This window comes from Acartia tonsa, chromosome 12 (assembly GCF_053477335.1).
Source record: "Acartia tonsa isolate MP-2025a chromosome 12, ASM5347733v1, whole genome shotgun sequence".
NCBI classification, from domain to species: domain Eukaryota; kingdom Metazoa; phylum Arthropoda; class Copepoda; order Calanoida; family Acartiidae; genus Acartia; species Acartia tonsa.
The window spans coordinates 8,263,806-8,290,906 of NC_137271.1; the positions used below are offsets into that span (position 1 = coordinate 8,263,806).

The following is a 27,101-nucleotide window of genomic DNA, read 5'->3' on the forward strand; positions in this document are numbered from 1 at the left end:
GTAAGTATGTACTTAAAGATTATGTTTTATTTCAGAATTTTTTCAACAAATTTGGTTAAAATTTTGTTAAGACTTTTATACATTTATATTCTGATTATTCAGTTCTGACGCTCTACAAATGTTAATGTTCATTTGTCCTACCTTTCAGAGCTTTGCTTTTATGGATGTTGTCATCCTTGTTTGTTGAAGAAAAAAGGATTTTTGTTTGATTGTTTCATTATTTGCAATAATGGTACAAACATTTTCTATTGGTACTGACAGGTGTTATCATTAAATCTACTTTTTGAACAAAAATAATTTTTAATTGTCAAGCAAAGAGAAAAATTAAAAATCATTGTTGAACTCGAGAAATTGACAAATATTAAAATAAAATAAATGATCAGAAAGAAAAAATATGAGAATAAGATAACATATCCATTAATTTAATTTTAAAGTATGCCTGTTTATCTATTGTCTTTATGCGTGTGTTTGTAGCGAAGGATCTCGCTAACCGCCGTACTGATAAGGTCCTCTTTTACAGCGAATCTTCCTATGTGCAGCAAATGTTCCTAACTCTTTTCAAAGAGAGTAACTACACCCACTGAAGAAAAAAAACTTCACGGAAAAATATCCCCCATAAATTCGGTACCTAATCTGAAATAATTACAATATTTCATTTGAATCTTTGTCTGTGCTCATAGACGTCCAAGGGGGGGGGGGGTAATAGGGCGATTACCCCCCCAAAATTTTTTCATTTTACCCCCCCCCATTTAAAATTTACCCCTACCCTGGAGGTGCCGTACGCACCCCCAACAATGTAGGAGGGGGTATTTACCCCCCCCCCCAAACAATTTTGGGGGGGTAAATACCCCCCCAAAATAAAAAATCTCTAATAAAAGAAATTTTTGCACGCTTCGCGCGCATTTTTAATACTATATATTTAATACAATTTAAACTACCCCCCCAAAAAATTTTACCCCAGGGGTAAATTTTTTGGGGGGGTAAACTAAATTTACCCCTGCCAACAGATTTCAGGGGGGGGGTAATTTTACCCCCCCCCCATGCAAATTTTACCCCCGGGGTAAAAATTTTGGGGGGGGTAAAAAAATTTTGCAGCGCGCTTCGCGCGCCATTTTATCCCCCCCCCCAAAAAAAGCTTGGACGCCCCTGTCTGTGCTGTTCTACCATTTGTTATTAAGAATACTAGTCTTTGTATTCAATGTGACCTTAAGAAATATTTTGCAGTCTTCTAGATTTGCAAAATTAATGGCAACTACTATATAGCATTGCACTATTTTAGTCTAGCAACATAACACCTCTTGCAAACTAGATTTAGGATAATATCTATGATTCAAAGTGGAACGATATCTGTCCCAAGCTTAAGAACTCGGTAAACGCTGAACGGATTGCGCTTTATTCTTCATGGAATATACCCACTGCTCCTCTGTTAGTGGTTTTAAGCTATTTCTTGGGGGGGGGGGGGGGGGGGGGGTGAAGCTACTAGTTATATGTATACACCTTTCTTATTTTACCAATATTACACCGCATTTTAGCCAATAACATCTATTCGATATCAAAACATAGATGGTTATTCTAAAAACATAAGATATTCTTGCATAACAGTAATATTAGCAAAACTTTTTTTCCTTTAAAAATTTAAATCGGAGATACATTGTATTAAAAGTATTTTTTTTCAATGTGACTACAAATATTTAAAGAACTTTCAACTGACCTAAACATTGCCTAGGAGATATGTGATTTTTACATTGAATAATGTTGCACTTTTTGATCCATTCCCATAATGAGAAAATCTATAGGTATTACAGAACAATATACGAATATAACAGTTGATATTTAACTGTTATATTAGAAAGCATATTAGAACCTAAACTTTAACAAACTTGAATCTTATCTCAAAACCTAAAAAGTTTAGCAGCTAAGTATATACCTTTTGTCATATTTTTTACGTGTAACAAAAAATAGCTAAAAACAGGGCATCTTTTTCATAATCCAAGGAGTAAATAACCTGTGTTTTTTATTATTTTTTGCCTTTGAAGTGCTAATCCAATTATTTTTTGAATATTTTTGTTTTTATTTTTATTTGATTTTTTTTTTAATCTTTTTTTTCTATACTTTTCTTTTGTTTATTTATATTGATTGACTTAGAATTTACGTATTAACCCTTTTAAGCAGGTTTATTTAAATATATTGTCATCCTTGTTTTAAGTACAAAAAACAACCAATAAGTGTCCATATATTTGAGCAATATGTCTTATAGGGGAAACAGTATAATTATTTATTTTTTCAATACTTATACAGTAAGACCCATAAAAAAGTATTTTTTTTATGGTATACTATACTTAAAATATAATTAAAAGCAGCATATGTTCTTGCTCTCTATACATATGTATTTAATTGTCTTTTTAAAATCGCTTTGAAATTGTCTTTTTAAAATCGCTTTGAAATGTTATGCATAGACTAAATAGTAAATTTATTATGCATCAAACTGTAATATTTCAATATTTTCTCTTATAAATATACAATTTGCATTTTTGTCGGTTATAATGGACACCTATAAAGTATTATTGCAATTTAGCCAGCCATTTTTAGACTTGTTGAAATATCTGTGCACTCATTTCCGCACATTTTTTAAATAATCATAAATTGTTAGAGATGCAAGATTTAACAAGTATATGTTCCAGTGGTGGGAACCTTTTTCTTCTGCTAGCAAATTGCTTTCTGCTCTTTTGTTGCGACTTGGCTGTGCTGATATTTCCAACACTATTGGCTGTTATTCAAAGATTTAATTGAAAACCAACCAACCTATTGGGTCATTGAAAATCAACCAATTGTGTCGCTCATATTAATACAGCCCAGTAGCAGAAAATAATTAAGAAGCAGACGACAGAGGTCTTTGAAAAAGAAAGGGAGGAAGCTGTGTATTTTACATCTATACTACAGATCTGTTTCACGATCTTTCTCTTAAGTTATGACGCGGTTTTCACCGAGAATCAAACCTATCACCTCCCCAACTGTAGCGCTATATCGCGGGTTTTTTAAAGTGATTATTTGGCGATTGTAAACTGTATACGGAAGTTAATTCACACTAGAAAATTTTACTAAAAATGCTCTGACTTTTATTGAGCATAAAAATTTAATTAAAGGTCAACATAGTTTTAAGTTATCGAAAATTATAGATGAATGAACAGGTAGATTAAGTAATAGAGAGATAGGTCAGTGGAAATTAAATAAATCTTCATCTTGATATTATCCTGGTAAATTACTGTGAATAGCAACGAAAGAGTTTTTAATAGCGAAGATTTTATATAATTATGGTCGGTCTGTCCTTACGTACGTCCATCTCGGATAGTTAGCTCTTTTCGTTAATTTAAACAGGTTAGAATTTTCCTATCATTTTAAACTTTGATGAGGATTCCCAGAGCAATTAGGTATGATTTAGGAAACGTAGCAACTCTTTCACCATTAACAGAAAGTCCGTATGTCCATTTTAACATGCTGATTTCCCCCCACTTTTGACAACAAATATTTGTATGTTATAAATTTCACTATAATATAAAATGTTTAAAAACAGATTAGTAAATTTTATGTAAGTAAGTCTTCAAAAACACGTGCAATAGTTTAATCAAAGCATTTCTATAATTAAGTCCTAAAAACGTGAATAAGTGAACAGTATCCTGTATACTATTTAGTAAATTTTACAACAAGTTTGTATACAATTTTAATTGTTTATAACTTTACAATAATATTCTGCTGGTTTTGACAGTCTACAAGTGTTCATGTTCGTTGTTCTACCATGATTTTAGAGCTTCTTTACTTATGAATGTTATCACCTTTCTGCAATAAAAACTATTCGTATTGGCATAGCAATGGATTTATTTATTACTTGGATATTACACCAGATTATCTTGTAATTAAATAAAGTGAAACTTGAAGCTGGCTAAAATAATGTTCCGACCCCAATTAATACATTACCCCAACCCCTCTCTTTCTATTGGATGACCGAATTGACCAATAAGTGTTGTCCTTAGCAATCTAACTTAACGACAATTTTCCTCCTGTCATAATATCCACGTATATTCTACATCCTTATAATAAAGTAATAGGATGTCTTTTTGTCTGTGTGTTTGTCCGAAGGATCTCGCTAACCGCTGAGTCGATTGGGTTCTCCTTAACAGGGTAGCTTCTCATAGGTCCCGAGAAGGTTTATAACTATTTTGGGGGAAGGTACCACCACTTTCCTAAAAGAAATCACAAAAAGATCGAATTTTTTACGTTAAGAGACTTGAACATAACATAGATAGGTATCGTAGAGACTTGAGCACAACAAAGATAGGCAACGTATTATTTAAAAAAACATTTAAAGTGCCACTAGAGGCGAAGCCGCTAGTATATATATAGTTAGAGCACCATGCCCTCTAATTATTTCTAAAGTTTGAAATTAAAAATAAAAAGTAATTATTACAATTTTAACATAAAACAAGTATATACCCGCTCATTACTTACAAAAATGCAAAATTAACAAAATATTTTGTTTGTGTCCAGTTAAATCAGATAGCAAAATGTCGACTAACTAAATGTCGACATATTATATATGTAAAGTAGTAAGGATATATTGTCTGTCCGTTTAGACCTCAATAAACACTGAACCGATTGATAGATCAGTTTTAGGTAAGCTTCACATAGGTCCCAGCATGGTTTACGGCCATTAATTATAAACTTAAGTTTTTGGGTGTTGTTAGGTTTTTTTCTACCTTCTCTTTCTCAGATTCTAGGGGCTCATTTGCTAGTGCCTATGGTAACACTCAATTTGTTGACTATATAGAATTAATTGTTGAATTATCGACATAATATCAAATCTACCTGATATTTACGTTGACTTTTCCAACATTCTCAATTGTATTTTAAATAGCTTTTTAACGCATTACTAATTACAGCATAAAAGTTTTTTTTGTCCCCTTATCCAATTGATGGCAAATGATAATCTCTTTTTTTAACGTAATTTTATTGTCATTAAAGACATTTTTGTCCTTGTTTAGAAACTGATTTCAATATTATGCTTTAAAATGTAGAGAAAACAAAACTATATAGAACATACATTGCGTGTCTAGGATAGTAATTAGCATAATAAAATTTGCACATTGGGGTGTTTTGCAAATATTCAAAAAGGAGGAGGAGAGGGGATAGATTTACCACCTTATAGCAATGAGAAATATTTGGTAAAAAAGAGAGCAATTAAATTTGACCTTTTCTTTTTAAAAAAAGGGTACACTTTGTATTTGTTTAAAATTAGATTTAACCTAATTTTGTAAATAAATTTTGGATTTTTTAGGAGGAAAAGTATTTGTAAAAACTCAGAATGGAAAACAATGCAAAAACTTTGATATTATCATAAGTCAGGACTAATGTTTATAATATATGGGATACAAATGGTCCTGCTATGGTTTTACGCTGTTTTTTTTGAGGGTTAGGACATGTTTTTTTAAAGAAAAATGGGTGTTCCACAAAAAAATAGAACAGGAAGTTTTCTTTTAAATAGAACAATTCTGAAAAATACATGGACTGAATTTTTATTCCTTGAAAATTTAAAATTTTCGTTGGTCGAAGTTTGTATGAAACTATCACCCCTTAAAAACATTGGTAATTTTTAACAAACAATATTGTCAAAAGTACTCAAATTATAAGCCAACGACGCAAGAGAGAGTGTATTTAAAAAAAACTTAGGATTCTTTCAAAATGTACAGTCCAATGACTCCTCCCTTCATTGAGAAACCTAACTAATCTACAAATACTTATTTTAAATAAAGATACTATTTTCAGAAATATGAGATACCCTTTAAGAAAAGTTGGACTGTAAAACGTTTAATAGACAACACCGAAGTTGTAAAAATTCAGTTTCCGTTTAAATGCAGTGTTTTATGTTTTAGCCTGTATGAAAATTAGGTAAATTTACATACTATTACTATTTGAACATTCCATTAGGGGCGTGTATAAAAGGGGGTGTCTTTTTCCCTTAAAAGGGTTATATGTCCGTATTACCAGGGATCTAAAGGTATAAGATAATAGCCGATAAATTGAAGTATGTTCTGAATAAACAGAATTACCCCTTTGTTAGATTACAAAGGAACAACACAATAAAAATTCAATGAAAATGCCCAAAGTTTATATAATAAAACTTTGGGGACTAGTGTAGTAAACAGTCCAATGTCCTCTTCCTGCCTGCCGTATTACAGTTTTATTTTTATATCCTTTACAAACCCCTTTTCAACATTGCTCATACATACTGTCCCACAAATTTTGTTTGGTGTTCAAACTTTTAGGATATAGAAGATTTTCGCATCCCACATCCCCTTCTTTGTCATAATATTGCACATTCATCTCAGAACAAATAGTGTTTGTATGTCTTACTGTCTGTCAAAATCCAAAAGTCATATGAAAAAGATTGATAAATCTTGTCTTAAAGAACCCTGCAAGAAATACACCGCTTTAGCTACTAAAGGCTGCCACAAGTAGAACAAATATTCCAAACAAAAAATTTATTGGCTTTTTAAAATGATATTTTTGGTATATGAAATGTCCCTTTCATTGTTTATCAAAATACTTTTGCAAGAATAATATTTTTATTATTACTGCAAGAACTAAAGGGATTATGAAAAGAAAACGAAATAGCAAGTTTCGACGTATTTTCACAGTAACTGTTTTCATATTTCTTGCCCATGCGGGGGGCTCTAACCCTGCAGGGCAATCATTGACATTTACCCAACCAACGAGAATTTCTCAGATTATATACAAGAGAGTCAGCTGGAACTTAAAGTCAAGACTCCTATTACCAAGAAGCATCTAGTATATATTTTACTGGGTTATGCAATAAAAAAACATAAGTGTTATTTATATTAGACTAGCGGCTACGCCTCTAGAGACCTCTAAGGGCACTTGAGGAGGGGAAAGTCGAGTTTGATATTATTAATTTTAGTTAAAAATTAAAAGAAAAAAATTTTTTTTGAGGGGGTAATTTTTTTCTAGGGGCGATTTCTCTTTGGAGGATGTTAGTACCCTCCCCCAAAATTGTTATAAATCTTCCCATGACCTATGAGAAGCTAACCTGTTAAGGAAAACCCGATAGGTTCAGCGGTTACTGAGATCCTTTGGTACAAACAAACAAACAGACACACAGACAAAGATCTTTTTATTCTATTATAAGGATTTTATGATTTTCTATTTTTATCATATACTTTTCTCTCTTTTTATGACCACTGAATATATTCTCTATATATTAGGGTGGGTTCATATCGGAATTAGACAAAGCGGGGATATGCAACAGATAAAATTAACCTTAAAAACATTTCTGACCGAAAAAGAATTTTAAAAAATTGAGTTTTAGAACATGACCACTTAAAAATATAATTCATTACTTATTAGTATGCAAAGACGACATTCAAAAAATTTTTGAATCAGAACTATGGCTTTATGGTGCTCCCTGGAAAGGCCTTGAGGAGCTGAATCAGGAACTTTTGTCCGTTTCAAATATCTCGTTCCTAGCCTTAGAAATCACTAAAAAAAACAAAATTTTTTAAGGTTTATTGAGAATTGTCAAATTTGTAGAGGTTTTTTAGATTTTCTCAGGCTAGGAACGAGATTTTTTTTAAACGGACAAAAGTTCCTGACTCAGCTCCTCAAGGCATTTCCAGGGAGCACCATGAAGCCATAGTTCTGATTCAATAAATTTTTTACTCCCATTTACAAATAGCTATACAATTGAATGTCTGGTCGTCAGCGGTTTTAAGACTTAGGATAAATTTTAAATCACCCAGAGGTGTATTATATCTATATAAATTGAGTGCAGATCCCCGCTTTGGCCTCAGAAAAAAAATGTCCAAAATCGACCCACCCTACTATATATATCTTATTTTGCCTTTTTTCCTTTTATGAATTTTTTTGTTGCTTCTCTATTTTGATGCTGTCCTCCTTGTTTGCAAATATGAAGCCTTTTGCTTAATTGTTTATTTGATTACTAGCGGTTTCGTCCCTAGCCTCTAGGGGCTTTGCCCAAGAGATTTAATCAAACCAATTTTTCATAGATTTAAAAGAAAATAAGAAAAAAAAATTTTGGGGGGAGAGAATTTTTTTTTTCGGGGGGGGGGAGGGAGGGGTTTAGTCGACCCCACTTTTTTAATTTTATTTTTAAAAGAAAAGAAAAAAATTTTTTGATTGGGGGTATTTTTAATTTTTGGGGGGGTTTGAGGTGTTCCACCCCACAAGAAAATAGTTATAAACCTTCCCGTGACCTATTAGAAGCTACCCTGTAAAGGAGAACCCGATCGGTTCAGCGGTCAGCGAGATCCTTCGCTACAAACAAACAGACACACAGACAAACAGACAGACATCGTTCTACTTTTTATTATAGATATCGGACATTTTTGCGGATGTAATTGCACAACTTTTCAGCACATTATCAAACATGCAGGGATAAGACAATATGAGATTAAATTTTTTCCAAATTTTAAGAAAGAAATTTTTCCTAATGGATATAGAATAGGATATTATGACAGGGGGAAAATTGTCGTCAGTTAAGCTTCCAAAATGGATCTCATTAATAGGCCAGTTCGTTCATCTAGAAGAAGGGAAGGGAATGGGGTAAAGGGGTTGAAATCGTAATTTTGATCAACTGCGTGTTTCACTTTATTAAAGAAAATGAAAATTCGGTGTAAGATCCAACAATAATATATCCATTTTAATCCTTTATTTGGGGGAGGGGGGGGCCCGGGGGGGGGTAAAGGATGTTGATTTATTTTTTTTTGTCCATTGTCTCATCCCTTTTCCCAATTTTTTTTTGCACGTTATCAAATATGTCAAATCATTGAAAAAATTAATTTAATATTTGGAAAGGTTAACTGTTCTCTTCGCTTTACATCTAACAGGGATAATACAATGGGTTGATGAAATAATCTTTACAAGCATTCATATGAATAAGATTATACCTTTCGTAACTTCAGTATATCTAAGGCTAATAATTCAGACTTCTTTATCGCAAAACTGCGATTACTTGCGGCTTAGACTTTACCTTCTCTAGAAGTATCTCATAATAGATAGAAACTTTAATGGGTTCTATACAAATTAGAGTTAAACACACAAGAGGGAGATAGGGTTAAATAACTGTATTTCCGACTCTCAATTGGGTCTTTGAAATCAACCAATGGTAACGGAAATATTAACATAGCCAAGTAGCAGAAAATAATTTGCTAGCAGACGGAAAAAGTTCATTGAAAAAGAGGGGAGGTAGTTAAATCTGTGTTTACATCTATACTGTAGAATGTATATCTGATGGTTCTATAATAAGGTTCTCTGAAAGCTGAATACTGCTTGTGTTAGGCGAAATCTTTACAGACAGATGAAATAATGGGTATAGTATTTATGCATATATTGACAAGGTTAAATTTGTCGTCAATTTAGATAAATAATAGCCAGCTTGGAGTATTACTTTATTATAGTACATGAAAATCTAGTGCAACATCCAAGTAAATATATATCGATTGAAGTAACGTACTTGATATAAAAACCTAAACTATTTTATGCCCTTAGTGTTATGTTGATTCAATAACAGCTTAAACATTGACAGGAAGCGTCAAAATTTGTTGAATTTTCGTGTTCGCTTGTTAAATAAAATATGAATAAAAAGAGGACTCATTAAAATGCATAATATTGCCAGGATAAGGGGATATTCTAATAAAACATGAATTTATCTCATTGCTAATTTCATAAGAATTTCTTCTCCCTTCTAAGGGAATGGATATGAGATAAACGTGGATAATGATATATTGACAGCGGAAAATTTGTCGTCAATTAACTTGCTAATATGGACGTCATTTATTGGTCAGTTTGGTGAGGGGGGTGGATTGGAGGTAGTGTTATTTTAGCCAGCTGCGAGTATAACGTTATCAGAGTACATGAAAATCTGGTGCAACATCCAAGTAATAATTTATAGATTTTTTATGGTTACCCTGAATTTATAGCCTCATATCCTAATGACGATAATATGTCAACTATGGCCACTTTTATTGTACATTGTCGACATTGAAAAATGATGTTGATAGATTTTTGTTAGATCTAACTGGACATACATGTAACATGAAGCTACCATAAGCATGTTGGAAAAGAATCTCAACGCTAGTATAGAGAGACATCGCTCCGAATATCCATATGTGCTTTGTGGATTACTGTTGATTTTAATCATTTAAACTGCTCCCAATTAGAATGTTGTAAAATAAAATGTTTGTCTATCAATAACTCTTTCTCTTCCTCTCTATCACTATAAAGGCCCTTTCTCTATCTCTTTCTCTCCCTCTTTCTTTCTCTCCCTCTCTCTTTCTCTCCCTCTCTCTCTTTCTCTCTCTCTCTCTCTCTCTCTTTCTCTCCCTCTCTCTTTATCTCTCTCTCTCTCACACTCTTTCTCTCTCTCTTTCTCTCTCTCTCTCTCTCTCTCTCTCTCTCTCTCTCTCTCTCTCTCTCTCTCTCTCTCTCTCTCTCTCTCCCTCTCTCTCTAATTACGTATTACTTTAACCCTGAAAAAGTTTAGCTTTTGATCTCATTAGCAAAATGCAACAACTTTTAAAGATTCGCGCTTAAACTGAATATTTTTTCAAGAAAGCAATATTTATTCAAAAACTTTTAAATCCTATCAAAACTAAAAGCAGTTGTCAGTTTACCGTTTCTGTAAAGTTAGCATGACCTAACTGTTATAGGAATCATCGTGCAAAGTTGAAAATGATAGGATTATTCTAACATGTGTAAAATAATTAATAGAGCTTACCGTTATGTACGGACGGAAAGTCACTAATTATGGAAAAACTTCACTTTTAAAATGTTACCTAGCTTATTTTATATAACATTTACAAACAAAAACATCTTTTATGGACATGATAACTTTTATTGGATGGGGAAAAAATTGTGCCAAAAAGTGCAAATTTTCCGGTCCCAATAAAAATATGGTAATATGATTATTGGAATTGTCATTCATTACCTTTTGTCCAAATTTTGCACATTTTTATGTAAAAATCTACTGCTAAGAATATCCCCTTATTTAGGTAGTGGAGCATTTGGAAAAAAAAATTCCCCGAAAAATCCTAAATATAATTATGAAAGATATTCTGGATGGGGGTTTTCTCCCTTTTCTCGAAATAAATTTTTCAAGGTCTAAAAAAGCGAAAGGGAGGGGATTTAAATGACTGGTAATTACATTAGTACCCAAGGTTTTATAATCACGTTATTTTATTCTATTGCTGCAAAACTTTGGGTAATGAACTGTGTCTGGTTGGTTCCAAAATTTTCAGCCAATAATTAAAATGTAAAAAAGGGATAATTTTGTTTTTTTTTCATAATAATAAGAAAACATCCATTCATCGTCCATTTTCTTGTTCCTTAATTCCTGACTAAAATGCTAAAAGTATGAGTGAATGCAAAATGTTCGGGGTTTGGGGGGCTGAATTAGATTTAAGATATTATTTTTAGAAGTTTTGAAGATGTTAAAGGCTTTATTGTAATGCTTTTTCTTAGCTTTTGTATCTAAGGCCTTAAAAATTCGTTTTGGTTGTGTTTCTCCTACTAAACATAAGTCATGGGTCAGGTGTTTGGGGTGGTCCTCTTTCAAAATAAGTGAATGTACCAAAAGTTGACTGATTCTTGACCTTTCATTCTGCGAATCAGGGCATTCAAATTATATGCAACAACCAGGGATATGGGGATAGGACAGTAGACAATAAATATACACCAACCTCAATCCCTTCCTTTCTCATATTCTTAACTATCTTTATCTTTATAAACCCGCGACCGTGGCTCAACAAGTTACGCGTTCACTCGACGTCGAGGAGGTGATAGGTTCGAATCTTGGCTTAACACTGCTTCATAATTAAAAACGTTCAAAATAGTTCCTACTGCTGCTATGTCAGGTGCGCTGAGAGGTCTAGAACCAGAAGCTACCCCAAGCCCCCTGGTGATCATCATCATCTTTATCTTTATTGTGGGGGGGAAGAGAGTGAAGACAAATTTAGTCGTGTTTATCATTTTCCTCCCTGAAAAAAAAAAGATTGCCAGAAATATGCAATATTTGAACTAAAATTACGAATTGTAAGTAGTACAGCTTTGGATTTGGGATTTTGGCATGTGTATTTGTCAAACATGCATTATTTTGTGTTGATTATCTCCTTTTTTAGTTTTAAATTGCAAATTTTTTTTATGAAGATTCTCATGATAGTTTACAACTCACCTTTTCAGTCCTTTAAGTTAATTATAGTGATAATATGCTTAGTTTCCCGTTATTCTTAAAAATTAAAAACTCTGGAAAACGGATACAGATTACACGTGGATATTATGACAGTGGGAAAAATTGTTGTAAATTTATGTTGCTAACATGAAACTATTGATCAGTTAGTTCATCTAGTGAAAGAGGATGGGATGGTGTAAAGGGCGTGGTCTGTGGGTTATCGTTATTTTAGCCCGCGTAGTATTTCACATAAATAGAGAACACGAAACTCAGGTGTAGGATCCAAGTTATATTATACCCATTGGTATTTTTGACCTTTCAAAAGAAATTAATCTATTTAAAACGACTCATAAATCACTTTCTAGCTTTCCCGTTTTTCTTCTCAAGTTTAATAAGTTGTTTAAATTCATCTTCTTACATTTTAGTGTTTTAATGTTGAAGCAAAAATGAAAAAAAAAACCTTATTAATGCCAGAGAAGGAGGGAACATTAAGCTGTTTATTACACTTGTCCTAAAAGTCTTATAATGCCGTTTACTTATACATTGGCCTAACAACCTTGGTGACTTTTATTGAAGTTTGATTTGTTGGTTCATTTAGTTGAGTGTGTAAACGTTTCAACTATCCATAAATAGTATAACAATAACGAGCAAAAATATTTGGGGAATAAAAGTAAAATATTAAAATGAAAAGGTTTGTAGGCAATTGAAATATTGAAATCATAGGTTAATAATTAATAAAAGTGCTATAATTTACTCCTTAAGTAAGCACATCTACTCTAAAATTATATCTCTGCTGTTCTGCAAGAACACCCTAACACTTCCCCCTAATTACGTAAAGCCACGAAAAAGCCGTCCAAATCAGGGTTCAAGGAATTTAATAAAATATAAAAGTATAATTAAAATATTTAAGGTATTTTGTAATAATAATAATAATAATAATAATAATGTTTATTTGGTGCTGCCAGGTACCCCCTAGCTTAGGAGATAGCACATAAAATACTCTAAATTGCTGCTATCTATTGACAATTTAGAGTTTACATTATGATGTTTAGTCTCATACAAAAATATTATAATATATACTAAGTTTAATTATTAACTAAATATAAATTGGTGGAATAAAAGGAAAAATTTTTTTTAGGATATGCACCAGGAGCTACAGGAGTACTATCTTGACCAAAATGGGGATAGTGTATTTGATTCCTGGAGCCCCTTTTTAAGGAGGACGAAAAGAAAAAAAAAAGAATATAAAACAAATTAATTGTAAAAAGGGAAAATTGAAACTTTAATTTAGTTAAATTGAGTTGTGAGGATGGTAAAAAAAGGAAAAAAACACAAATAAACATTCATATTATGTAAGAGAAATCAGTAAAAAATAAGAAAGATGGAGAAAAAAAAATAGATGAAGGAATTTAGAGAAAAGTAAAACAAAATAAATCAAATATAAAAAATAATAAGATGGATCATTGTTGTATATAAGTTTAATACCATATTTTAAGTTTTAAAATATCATTGAAGATTAATAAGTAGAGATTTAATTTAAAAAGAAAGGAGGAAGAAAAAAATTCATAAAAAGGAAAAAAAGCAATACTTCAAGCCTATGTCATTGTATTATTTTTCAAAAAAACAGAAAATTTCTCAATTCAAAATAATATCTTTTTATAGAATGCCACTTTGACTTTTGCCCTATATTCAACCCTCCCCTCCCCGCCAAAAAAAGACAACCCCCCCCCCCCTCCTTAAAAAAATCACCAGGTTTTTTTATGAAATCAATTTATGCACTCAGAACAGTTTTCTCTATTACAAATAAAATTAAGTTTTTCCAATAAAAAATCTTTAAGTTTCATACAAAATTGTTTTCTTGACATAACTGTGCTAAAAGTATACATAACCTCGTCATTATTATTATCATTTTCAGGATTAGGATTAGTATTAGGAATAATGATTTCATTCCATAACTTTGGTAGATCAGAGTAAGGGAATTTTTTAAAAGATTCAAGTCTAACAAATGGAACATTGTACTGTTGATTATTTCTAAGAACTCTTGTTGTTCTTGTGCTATTTCTAATCCATAAGTTATCAAAAGAACATGGAAGCCTATGATTAACGTAATCAAACATAAATTGTAATTTAGAATAGACAATTTGTTGAGTTACAGGAAGAATTTCTAAATTTTTAAATAAGATTGTAGTATGTGCATTATATTTTGAGTTGGTAATTATTCTCAGTGCTTTTTTTTGCTGTTTTACAATTTTATCAAGAGTTGATGCTGCTGCACTTCCCCAAATTGGGGCACAATATGTAAGATGACTATGGACAAGTGAGTTGTATAGAGTTTGCAATGCTTTTCCGCCAATAATATGTTTTGCAGCATTTATAGCAAATAATGAGCGTGAAATCTTTTTATTTATCATATCAATATGATATTTAAAGTTTAATTTAGGATCTAGATAAACACCTAGAAATTTAATTGCAGGAGTTTCACTCCTTGAGTTGACATATGAAAGTTTGTGTACCAAATTTGGATCATTTTGGTTATCATTATTGTGATCAAGATTAATACTAATGCTATCAAAGTCAATTGTTGATTCATCTTTTGTAAATATCATAAATTTAGTTTTTGATGGATGTAGGCTTAACTCATTAGTTCTAAACCAATAAGTTATTTTTCTTAATTCAATATTAAGAATACTAATAATATCATGAAGGTTTTTACCCGAAATTAAAAAACTGGTATCATCAGCAAAAAGTAATGTAAATAGAGTAGTACATTTAGCTAAGTCATTGATATAAATTAAAAATAGTAAGGGTCCTAAAATAGATCCTTGAGGTACACCTTTGTTAATATATTTCATATCAGACTTTTCATTGTTAATGTAAACAAATTGTTGTCTATTTGCTAAGTAATTTTTAAACCAAGTCAATTCTGTACCATTGATTCCAAGCTTAGAAAGTTTGTCCAGCAAGATCCTATGACAACAGCAATCAAAAGCCTTTTGTAAATCACAAAAGACTCCAACTGTATACTTTTTATCATTACTATTCTTTACAATTTCATTTATTAGATGAAAAATGGGCTGTATGGTTGACTTTTTTTTCTGAAAGCCATATTGATGTTTGTAAATAAGGTTATTTTCATCAAGATATGCAGTAAGTTTATTTGCAACTATTTTTTCAAGGATTTTTGAGAAGATTGGCAGAAGACTTATTGGTCTATAATTAGACATGTTACTTAATAGATCAGATTCTTTTGTTATAAGTTTGAAAATTGGCAAAACTTTGGCTATTTTGAGCTCATTTGGAATGTTGCCTGACTGTAAGGATAAATTTATAATGTGAGTGAGAGGAATAGCAATATCTTCAATGATTTTTTTCATAAGTTTATTAGAAACACCTAGCATGTCTTGGCTTGATTTAGACTCTAGGCCATTTACAATTGTTACTATATCTTTAGGCTGAATGTGAGTAAATGAAAATATGGAGTCAGATGCAGTGGTATAATAAGTGCAGTCTCTATCAGATGGATTTATTTTAGATGTAATATCATCTGCAATGGTTGTAAAAAATTCATTAAATTTGTTAGAAATATCTTTCCCCTCCTTATAGTAAACCCCATCACTAAAAATTTCAGTTATGACTGAACTTTTGTCATTGTGCTTCCTTATTGCTTCCCTTAATATTGACCATGTTTTTCTCAAATCATTCCTATTTTCTTCAAAAGATTTTTGAAAATACAATTTCTTCCCTGTTTTAATTGCTTTGTTATAGCATTTTCTATATTCATTGTACTTAGAAATGTTTTCTTGAGTTGGTTCTCTAAGTTTAATGTCATATAACTCAAATTTTGTCTTTCTAGATTTAAGTAAAGCATTTGTCATAAAAGGTTCAACTTTATGAATATTTTTATTTAGTTTAACTTTTTTAAATGGGAAATGTCTTGAGTATGACTCATTAAAAATACTATAGAATTTATTATATGCATCTTGAGTACTGTAATTATTAGACACTGAACTCCAATCAGCATTTAACATATCTTGTTTAAAAGAGGAAATATTTTCCTCACTAAAATTTTGAGTTTGAATAAAAACAGGACCAGACTCTTTAACTTTGTCAAGAATAATAGTGCAAGTAGGGAAATGATCAGAAATATCTGCTGTAATAATAAATGACTCAAACTTATTTTTATTATCATTGGTATAAATATGATCTATGAGAGTAGCACTTGTATGAGTGATCCTAGTGGGCAATGAGATTAATTCTAAGAAACCATTTGCAAAGCTATTTTCAAGCAGTGATCTAGTTTTATCATGTTGATCAAATTTTAATAGATCAAAATTTAAATCCCCAATAATATAGGAAGGGTATCTGCGGCTATTTAGATCTGCTTGTAAGTCAGAGAACAAGTTGATAAACCTGTCTAACTGCTCACTTTCAGTTAGATTAGGATGTTTACAATTTGATCTATAGACGTTTGTTAGAAATATTTTATCATTTTTCCCAATACTAATCTCTAAAGTTAAACTTTCAATTATTTTTTCCTCAAATCTAGATAAAGCTTTTATTTCCTTGAATGCAATACCTTTTTTTAAATATATACCAACCCCACCTCCATTAGATTGAGATCGACATTTGTATATAAAATCATACCCCTTTAGTTTAACATAATCATCATTTTTTATATTCCAGATTTCCCCTAAGCATATAATGTCAATTTGTAAAGTAACACCTAACAGACAACCAATTTGATTGCATGCCTTTTGTCTGAAGTCCTGACATTACAATGTAGTTAGATACTATCTTTTTTTTGCATAGTCTTTATTTCCTTTATAATTATACTAGCAGCTTTGCCCCAAGAGGTAATTTTAAAAAAATAGGTATCTGCCCATCATAAAAAATTGGGTGTGATTTTTTTTGTTTTTTTTTGGGGGGGTGGATGGTTGGGGTTGAGAAAATAGCCTAAAACCACAACAGGATCAGTAGATATATTTCCTGAAGGGTAGAATCCAATCGTTTCAGTGGTTACAGAGATCTTAAGGGACAGACAGACATCAAGCTACGTTGTATTATAGAATTAGGTGTACGGAAGAGAGTTTTATGCGGTAAAAACACACTCCTTATTAATAAAGTTTGTGAGGCTTGCCTTCCCATCTTTTTATTTCTTGACAAACCCTGTGCTTATCCGTGTTTTATTAAGCAGAGAGAGAGGGGACAATGGGCTGTTTATTACGCTAGTATCCAAAGTTTTCTTTTTGGTTGACTTAACAACTTTGGGGGCTTTCATCGAATTTTGATTTGTTGGTTCATAAATTTGAGTGTCAGCTACTAATTTTATTCGACAGAATGGGTAATTTTGTGTGTCATCATTTGTTATGTACATCAATATATCAGCCATTGTCTTATCCCTTTATATTCCTGGTTTACCCGTGTATTATTAAGAAATGATATTCTAGTCCGCCTCTGGCAATATATTCTCAACTGCATAGTAACCGAGATTTAGTCTTCACCTTTTCTGTACAGGGATAGTTACACTGCAAATAAATTTACACATTAATATCATCGCTATTAGAATTATTATTTAATTATTGTTCATGGCTGATATATTATTGATATGTAACGCTCATCATCTGTACGTTAAAGTAGCAAGATGTATGTCTTTATGTCTGTAACAAGCTTAAGATCTAGTTAACTGTTGGACTGATATGATTCTTCTTCACAGTGAAGATTCGATAGGTTCAAGAAAGGATTATAAAATTATATTTTGGGGGAGTTTCCACTCTTCCAAGAGAAATCGGACAGAGAGAGAAAATATTCTCCACCCAAGAGGCTATAAGGGGGCGTTGCCAGTAGTAAATACAAATTATAGAAGTGTTTTTGGTGCAGTTGCATGTTCAAAGGTATTGCTTTCGGTTGTTTATTTTTGAAACTTTACAGTTACGAAATCGTCCTCAGGTTTCCATTTTATATTACTGTAATACAATTTACTGTTGTTAAAGGCGAATTTTTTCTATATTTATTAGGAATATCATTATATCATATACATATATGAAGCCTTTTTTTATAATATGTATCTGTATCCTAATTTTCTTATATATTACTTGCAGCTATTGTATGTATATATTTTCTAATCCTTTATGGTTTTCCAAACTCTTTTTTGACATTTCAATTTGATTTACACGGCTACTTTTAATTTATCTTCCTAAGGGCAATCCTATTTAATAAAGTATAATATTTTCTGGTATTCATTCAAATCCGGTGGATAGGAACCGGTTCTCATCCATACGAAAAAACTATGTCTAGCATCGTATTATATCCAGCTTTCTACGAATATAAAAATGTACAATGAAAAGATTAAACCATTTTTTTTAGCTGGTGCCTTCGGCACCTCGGGGCTTAAAAAACTAGTTTTAATCTTGTAATTGTACATTCTATATCCGCGGAAAGCCGTTTATAATACGATGCGAGAAATAACTATTAAAATTGTTAGTCTACAGTTTAGGATCTCAATAATTCTAAACCGATTGAGTTCCCTTTTTTAGGAAAGCTTCACAAAGGTCCAGTGATGGTTTTAGGCTAATTTATTTTCATATTTATGTCTTTGAATGGTTTAAAGCTATTTTTCTAGCCACTCGCTTACCCTTTGATGTTAGGGGCGAAGCCGCTAGTTATTTAATAAAGGAAAAACTGATTTTATGTAACTTCCGAATTGAGTTGAGAAAATTAAACAAAACAAAAAAACTTTGAATAATATTCTTTGTTATTTGATAGATATTAGGGGACACTCACAATTTTTATCTCCTGGGATGGTTGATGGTAGGTCCTTACAGAGAGGGAGACGACATTGGGCTGATTATTACACTAGCCCCCAAAGTCTTATACTACTGTTTTTTTGTTTGTTGGCTTAACAACCGTGGAGACTTGTATTGAATTTTAATTGGTTGGTTTATTTAGTTGAGTGTTTTAAGAGAACGGGGGTGACTGGGCTGTTTATTACACTAGTCCCCAAAGTTTTAAAACAACCTTGGAGACTTTTATTAAATCTTGATTGGTTGGTTCATTTAGTTGAGTGTCCTATTTTTTCAACATTTTTAATTGTAATCTACAGAAGGGTGATTTTGTTTATCATCATATGGGGGTATACAACAATTAATCAGGCATTGTCTTATCCCTTTAGATCCCTGAAGTCCTTATAACATTTTAACTCAACTAGTGCAGCCAAACTTTTAATTGTATGACGTTTGTCTAAAAGTCCTAACAATCCATAGTAATGGAAACATATGCTCACATTTGTTTTTTGGCAATAGTATTCTATAAAGCACATTAAGATAGTAGAAATGGGTAACAATAACAGTATAATCTTTAAATCACTATATATGACATTGCTTATATATGAGTTTAAGTATATTTTTATATTAAAAAATCCATTAAAATCAATTATTTCTTAGTAAATTTTCTTAAGGGTAATTAATAGATATGTTAGCTACCCGGTAGGAGAAACAATATGATTTTTTTTAAATCTATGAGATTCCTCTCTAATTACTGTGTTGTCTAGTTCAAAGAACACTTTTGGATATCCTAACCTTTAATTTACAAATATATACTATAAACAATGGACGGTTAACATAGATTTAGAATATACGTGCTAACATAGACATCATTTTTTGATCATTTCGTTCATCCAGTAGGATGAGAGGCGATGGGGGGAAGGGGGGGAGTACTATTTAGTCAGCTTCAAGTTTAACTTTATGAGAGTACATGATAATCTGATGTAAGATTCAATTAGTAATAAATCTATTTGAAGTTTATATCAACATATTTTTCACAGAGGGGGTCTAGCGAGTTTATCATTTTTTAAGAATCCACATCAGCTTGAGTCGAAAGTAAGCAATACTTTTGTCTGCTAGAAATGTTCCTTCTTAGATTTGACGAAAAAAGGGTTCAGAATATGCTTCTATTCTTATATTTCTATTATGGGGGTGTAGAGGGTTGCATCCAACCACCTTCGCACGCTTTTAAACAAATTTTTAACTTGGAATCTTATTTATTATTTTACTTTTTTTCATTGAACTTAAAAGTAAATCTGAAATGTGACAACTAAAAAAAATTATGGGAGGAAAATGTAAAATTTCACGTGTCTAGAAATTAGACAATTCTGTCTTACACGTGAATGTTGGGGTAAGATGTGCACCAATTTCCGCACATTTTTTAATCATATTTGGATATACGACTGCTATTTGATCTTTGATGGGGTGCAGAAACCGGAGTAATGGTATAGCATAAAAATTTCTTCAATTTTTAAAGTTCCAAAGTTAAGAATTCGTTTAAGCATTTCAAGACACAATCATAGACTACTTACTCAGGGATCTAAAGGATCTAAATGTACATCCCCAATGATGGTACACAAAATTATTCCCTTACAATTAGTGGTTCGAAAATTTGGACACTTTCAATTAAACGTGTCTCACCCCCCAAGAAAATAGCTTAAAACCACCACAGGACCAATAGGTATATACCCTAAAGAGTAGAATCTGATCTTTTCAGTGGTTACCGAGATCTTCAGGGATGGGCGGACAGACGGACAGACATCAAGCTACTTTTTATTATAGATAAACATAAACAGAAGAAAGGTAAAAACAACGGAAAAGCCATACATTCCGTATATGTTCGCTGAATAGCATTATTTTAGCTTACTGTTTTATATGAGAAAAAATTGGTCTCGGTTGAGTAGTTTTATCAAACCATAGTTTATTCCATTTCATATAAGATTTGTCTAGACCTAATTATATTAATTTTTTAATATTAATCCTAGCAATACTTATGCTATAAAGAATCGCAGCTGTAAGTCTCATTTGTAAAGGAGACTGTTTCTCTTCTTTTTTTTTCTGTCTGCTAAATTTGCAATTGTGAGCCTTCCTATCTGTCCGTTTGCATGTCTGTCTGTCTGTCTGTCTATCCTTGTTTCAATAAATATACCTCTTTTTCATATTTGTTTGTCTGTCTGTTTATATATATTTCATCACTAAAATGATATAAACTTATTGGATGTATTTGTCCTGAAAAGTGCAATACTAAGGAAAAAACTCTAGAAATCAGAAATTATAACATAAGTTCACATAAAACTAATTATGTGTACACTTTTAACTTTCTTTGGTTTCTTTTTAAATTGCTCCATTGTCGTGATTGGACAGTTATTTTAGCTATACAGCTTAGGGACTTGAACCATTTAACTTTGTGGTTGAAATTAAATATTTTTGCATCTATCAACATATAGTTTTAATTTATTTGAACTTATTGCCTTTTATCTTTGCTAAAATTGGACTTAATTCTCCTTTCAACCCAATAATATAAAGTATTAAGGTATTCTGTCTGAAGCTAAAGATCTCAAAAAATTATGGTTTGATTTGTTTATACTTTAAATGGAAGCTTCATAAACGTCTTGGAGTGGTTTTAGGCTTTTTCTACTACACCACCCATCCCCCCCCCCACACCCCTCCCTATGGGCTAGTGGTGGGTAAACTAGTTAATAAAAAAAAGGAGTTACTTGTATAAAAATTATTGAGAAATATAAAAACTTTCTGCCACCAAATAAGTTGTATGAAAGCCAGAAAGGAGGTTAATTACTCTAAATGCCCGTGTTAATGAGCCTGAGAGAAAAGTTGATAGGATCCATCTAGGCTCAGGCCACTCTAAAGTGTCGTTTGTCTTAAATTAATATAAATTTATTTCAAAGTAAATAAATATTATAATGTGTACTATTTCATTTTGTGCTTTGTCAACTTTTCATCGGTATCCCATGTTCAATAGAAAAATGATAACAAGTAATTCAATTGGAAAAAAAAATTTATGAACTTTTCACATTTTTGATGACAAGGAAAAATAAGTTTAAGTTGGATTTATTTGGATCTATGAATAGAAATTTGTCTGTCATGGTTTACTGATTTTAGAGATGAAATTAATACTTTTTAATTTTTAATTAAATCAGTGATGCAGCGTTTTCCCTCATAGTGCCTTGTTAAGCACAATACCCTCTGCCACTTAGTATTTTAATAATCTAGAATTAAAAGGGTGGGCCCAGGTAGCTATATTGGGTACTGGGTAGCCCCGCAGGGTTAGAGCACCGTAGTTAATTTCCCTGCAGGGTTAAGGCCCGAGCAGTGGATAGACATAGGCCAAAAATAACCCTCCTTATTTTTAATCCTATTGTATAAAGTAGTAAGCGTTTTTTGTCTGTCCTGAAGGATCTCGCTAAACGCTGAACCGATATTGTTCTCCTTTACAGTGAAGCTTTTTATAGGTCCTGGGAAGGTTGTAAACTATTTTTAGGGAGGGTGTCTTCACCACCTCCCTCAAAAAATATTTTTCTTATTTTGTTGAAACTCAAATTTAAAATGAGATGAGGTCGACTTTTCCCCCTCCTACCTTTAGTGCCCCTAGAGGCTTCTAGGGGGCGTATCTGCTAGTTTATCATAAATTAATAGATATTTGATGTTTTTTTCTGCTTTTGTTTTAATGAGTTGTAGACATGCATTGCATCTTTATAAAAGGTTGGGTAGGTTAAAAGCTGTTAAAAATTAAATTTTCCTAATTTATATTAATAAAAACAGACACTTATAATTTTTTGACATTTTACAATAATTAGACATATTTGTGTTACTTATGTATATGATTTTTCTTGTTCATCATAAAACATCTCTCTGATCTTCGTAGGCAAAATGTCAAATTAAACTTGATTAAAAAATTATACAAATTCATGATTACGCCATTGCGACAAGTAAAGGTCAAATTCTTGCAGTATTACATTTTTATCAACGATATTTGATATTAGACTTTTGTGATGTTTACATGCTTATATAATCCAGACAACTACTTGGATCCAGTCTTGGGGACCTTTTTCGTCTGCTAGCAAATTTCTTTGTGCTCTTTTGTATCAACTTGGCTGCGGCGCAATTCACTGATATTAAAGACCCCAATGAAAGTCGGCAAAGGGTCCACGAGGTGCGGACATGCAGTGATTTAACCCATACCATCTATATTGTTTTACTTTAATCATATGATTAATTTTTTAAAAGTTTTTTACTTTATAAATTGATGTACATCCCCAATGTTGATACATAAAATTACCCCTTTTGTAGATTACAATTATGGGTTGAAACGTTTAAACTCTTAACTCATTGAACTAACCAATCAAAATTTAATAAAAGTCCCAAACGTTATTAAGCCAACGAAAAAGAAAACTATTTACAAAACTTTGGAGATTAGTGTAATAAACAGCCAAATGTCCCCTCCTTCCCTGGTATGAGACAACCCTTACAGCATTGTTTTTATACAAGATATTTGATATTATTTTAAATTTAGTATAAAGGTCATTTTTAGTAGCTCAGCTACTATAGAATATATATTTTTATTTCGCTATTTTCTGTAGTAAATAGTTGCGTCTGTTTATAAGCCAATACATTCCTTCTAATCCTTTCTAAATAAAATAGTAATTACTTCTTTTATAGCTTTGATATTGGAATTTGATAGCCAGTAGAAGTTATCTTTACAGGGAAACTCTCAAGATTAAATATCTTGGGAAGGTTTAAAGCTATTTTGTTGCTTCTTCCCCCCTTCAAAAGCTATAACCAAAGTGGATAGGGCAGTCGGTAAGTAATAATAATGGTAGCCACGAGCATTAGAATTAACTTGTTCTTGTTGGTTTTATTGCAATTTAAAATATGATTTTGAAATTTAAGAACACAGATGAAAATTCAAGAAAATGAAAACTAGAACAGAAGTGAATTCCTTAAAAACGTGGGGCAAACTAAAACTTTAGAGGGGATAACTTTGCCCCAATAAAATTTTAGTGGGGCAAACTGATTTTAGTGGGGCAAAAGTTTTTTTAAGAATTCACCTCAGGACAGAAAAAGATATGATTATCTTTGGGTAAAATATTAAGTTTACGAAAAAAGGATATTGTCAAATATTTTTAGTATGGCTTCAAAACTGATAAATATCCGTTGGATTAGAACTGGTTCTCAGCAATACTAAAAAAATCATGTATGGCATCGTACTACAGACACTTTTCTACGAATTTAAATAATATAAATCTAAATATTAATACTTATTTTGTTAGCCTGGGCATTTTAAAACTAGAAAACTGGTTTCAATTTTAGTATCCGGGGAAATACGTTGCGAATAATTAATATTATTGTCTATTGTCTGAAATTTATCCCCTAGAATTTTAAGTAAACAAATATGATTTTTATTTGTTTATAATGATACTTATCCATGTGTCTTCGTGTTGACCATAATATGTTTTAAACACTTTAAAGTTGCATCTATTCTATAACTAAGATCTGTAAGTTCGTCCCTAAAATAATATTTGCAGTGATAACTATAGAAATTCACCACAAATAAAAGTGAATCACAGGAATGGATGTAGAATACACGGATATATTGACACGGGAAAAATAATCGTCAATATAGGTTGCTAACGTGGACATCATTTAGTGGTCAGTAATTTTATTGAGTTGGATTGGAGGGACGGATTAAAGGGGTGGATGGTGAGAAGTTTTGTTATTTTAGCCAGTTTCAAGTTTCACTTTAATAATCTGGTGTAAGATCCAAGTAAAAATAAGTCATTACCCCCAAAAAATGATGGTTACTGGTCAGTTAGGTTAGGTTAGGTTAAGTAAGGGCTATGAGGGCCCTGCAGTGCATTTGACACGCAATGATAATTGTTGCCAAATACTTAGATGTATATACTTTGAAAAAATGAATCTAAAAAGATGATGTAGCTGCGCTACTCGTGTACATAATTGTCCTTGTATATCTCGTGTTCAAAATAATTTGATTTTATCGCACATTTTGACAAACTGACCATTTTTGGTAGCATAGCTATTCTATACTTTTTATGCATTGGTTTGTCTGTCTTAGCTTAAATAATTTCAAAAGGTCAGGTCTTTGGATGATATCTAAAAGGCCTTCAAGTTTTTATTTGGCCAAGAATCAAAGATATTTATTAAAATTATTGAAATACTAGGCTTTAAATTAAATCGATAGATAAAAAAAAATTTAAAGAAGGCAAATTGTTTTTGTTCGAGGGAATAATTCCCCTCAAAAAGAAGAATGTAACAGAAATAAATTTAAACCAACCAAATATCAAACAATTGTGTTTTGTTTTTTAAAATATATTCAAATGATATGAGTCTAAAAACAGATATAGTATAAGAAATATATATTTATAATCATGTTGTACATTATTAAGGTTTCCAAATTACCCAAATGTCCTATTTTAGTTGTTGCTAGTCCTCTTGTTATGGGGAGAGAGCAAAGGAGATAGTCAACAGCCAACCAATGGTGGACCTTTCATTACTTTTCAGGTAAGCGCATCTGCTAGTTGTCAGGGAGGTGATAGGATCGACTCCTCAATGGCGTAATAAATATTTGGGTCATAGAGAAAATGATAAAAGAGAGGAATTAAGTTATTTAGAGGACTAAAATAGCTATAGGGCCTAGAGGCCTATTTTGCGCTATTGCCGCGCAGAATATCATTGTTTTTTCAACCACTTGGCAAAATGGGAGTATTTTAAAAATATATGTAATTTCCAAACAACAATATTTTCAATGGTTTTCTTAATGGGTTATACTTATTTCTCTTTGGATTGCGGAGGTAAACTTTCCCCAAAAAATGAAATATTCCAAAGACATCAAAAAAGAATCATTCTTTACAACCCATTACGAAATTTTTCACATGGATGATATTTGTTAATGATTATTTTATTTTCAGGGACTTGATTTGATGCACATTAACAACTTTTTAAATGATGGTAAGTTAAATTGTGTTTGTTAAGTTATAATATTATCGGGAATGACATTATTCAAAACAGCGAACTAATGAATTCTAATATAAGGACCAACTTACATTAACAAATAGTGTCGCTATATAGGAATTATTGTTATAATATTAACAAGTTTTGCAAGGGTTGGCTAAGAGAATGTTACTTTCAAAAATTTACAACTACCAAAAATTTTGGGGGTATAGTACCCTCCCCTTCCTCCACGCACACAAAAACCTCTAAAAACCCATAAAAAAAAATGGTTTAAAGAAATTAGTTTAAACAAATAATAGTTATTTCGCATCGTATTATAAACGGCTTTCCGCGGATATAGAATGTACAATTATAAGATTAAAACCAGTTTTTTAGCCCCGAGTTGCCGAAGGCACGGGCTAAAAAAACTGGTTTTAATGTTATGATTGTACATTTTTATATTCGTAGAAAGCTGGATATAACACGATGCTAGACATAGTTTTTTCGTATGGATGAGAACCGGTTCCTATCTACCGGATTCGAATGAATACGAGAAATAAGCTTACACGTCCTTTAGTTTGAGTTTCCCTATTTAAACTAACTTAATAATACTGACAGACAGATACATCTATTCTTTTACCAAGATGATCATCTTGAGTTGACATATCCCTTTCCATGTCTCAGAAATAACATTATTATTTTTTGATTTGAAAACAATGGATATATTATCACTTGGATCCTACACCAAATTTTCTTGCTGTGTTTTAAAGTAAAATTGCAGTTGACTAAAATATCCCACTTCCACCTCCATTTCCTTATCTCCTCCACTTCTACTGGAGGAACGAACTGACCAATAAACGAGTTACATGTTAGCAATCTAAATTGACGAAATTTTTCCCCCTGTCATTATATCCACGTATATTCTACATCCATTGCCATAACATTATTATTCTCTGATTTGAAAAGGAAACTAAGATCATGTGTAATAGAGTTGTTAATTGTAGTGTAGCTCCTCTTTAAATTATACCGTCCGTCTCTCGGTCTTTTTACAAAAAAAAACTACT

At 31.7% G+C, this 27,101-nt stretch overlaps 1 protein-coding gene across 1 annotated transcript in view; it reads left to right on the plus strand.

Moving 5' to 3' along the window:
• Positions 1–27,101, plus strand: part of LOC145334203 (uncharacterized) — a 38,072-nt gene that overhangs the window by 1,860 nt on the left and 9,111 nt on the right. The window contains exons 2-3 of the mRNA XM_080179576.1: positions 25,525–25,608; positions 26,016–26,055. Of these exons, the coding sequence (XP_080035702.1) occupies positions 25,525–25,608; positions 26,016–26,055 (124 nt within the window). The remainder of the gene's footprint in view (positions 1–25,524; positions 25,609–26,015; positions 26,056–27,101) is intronic.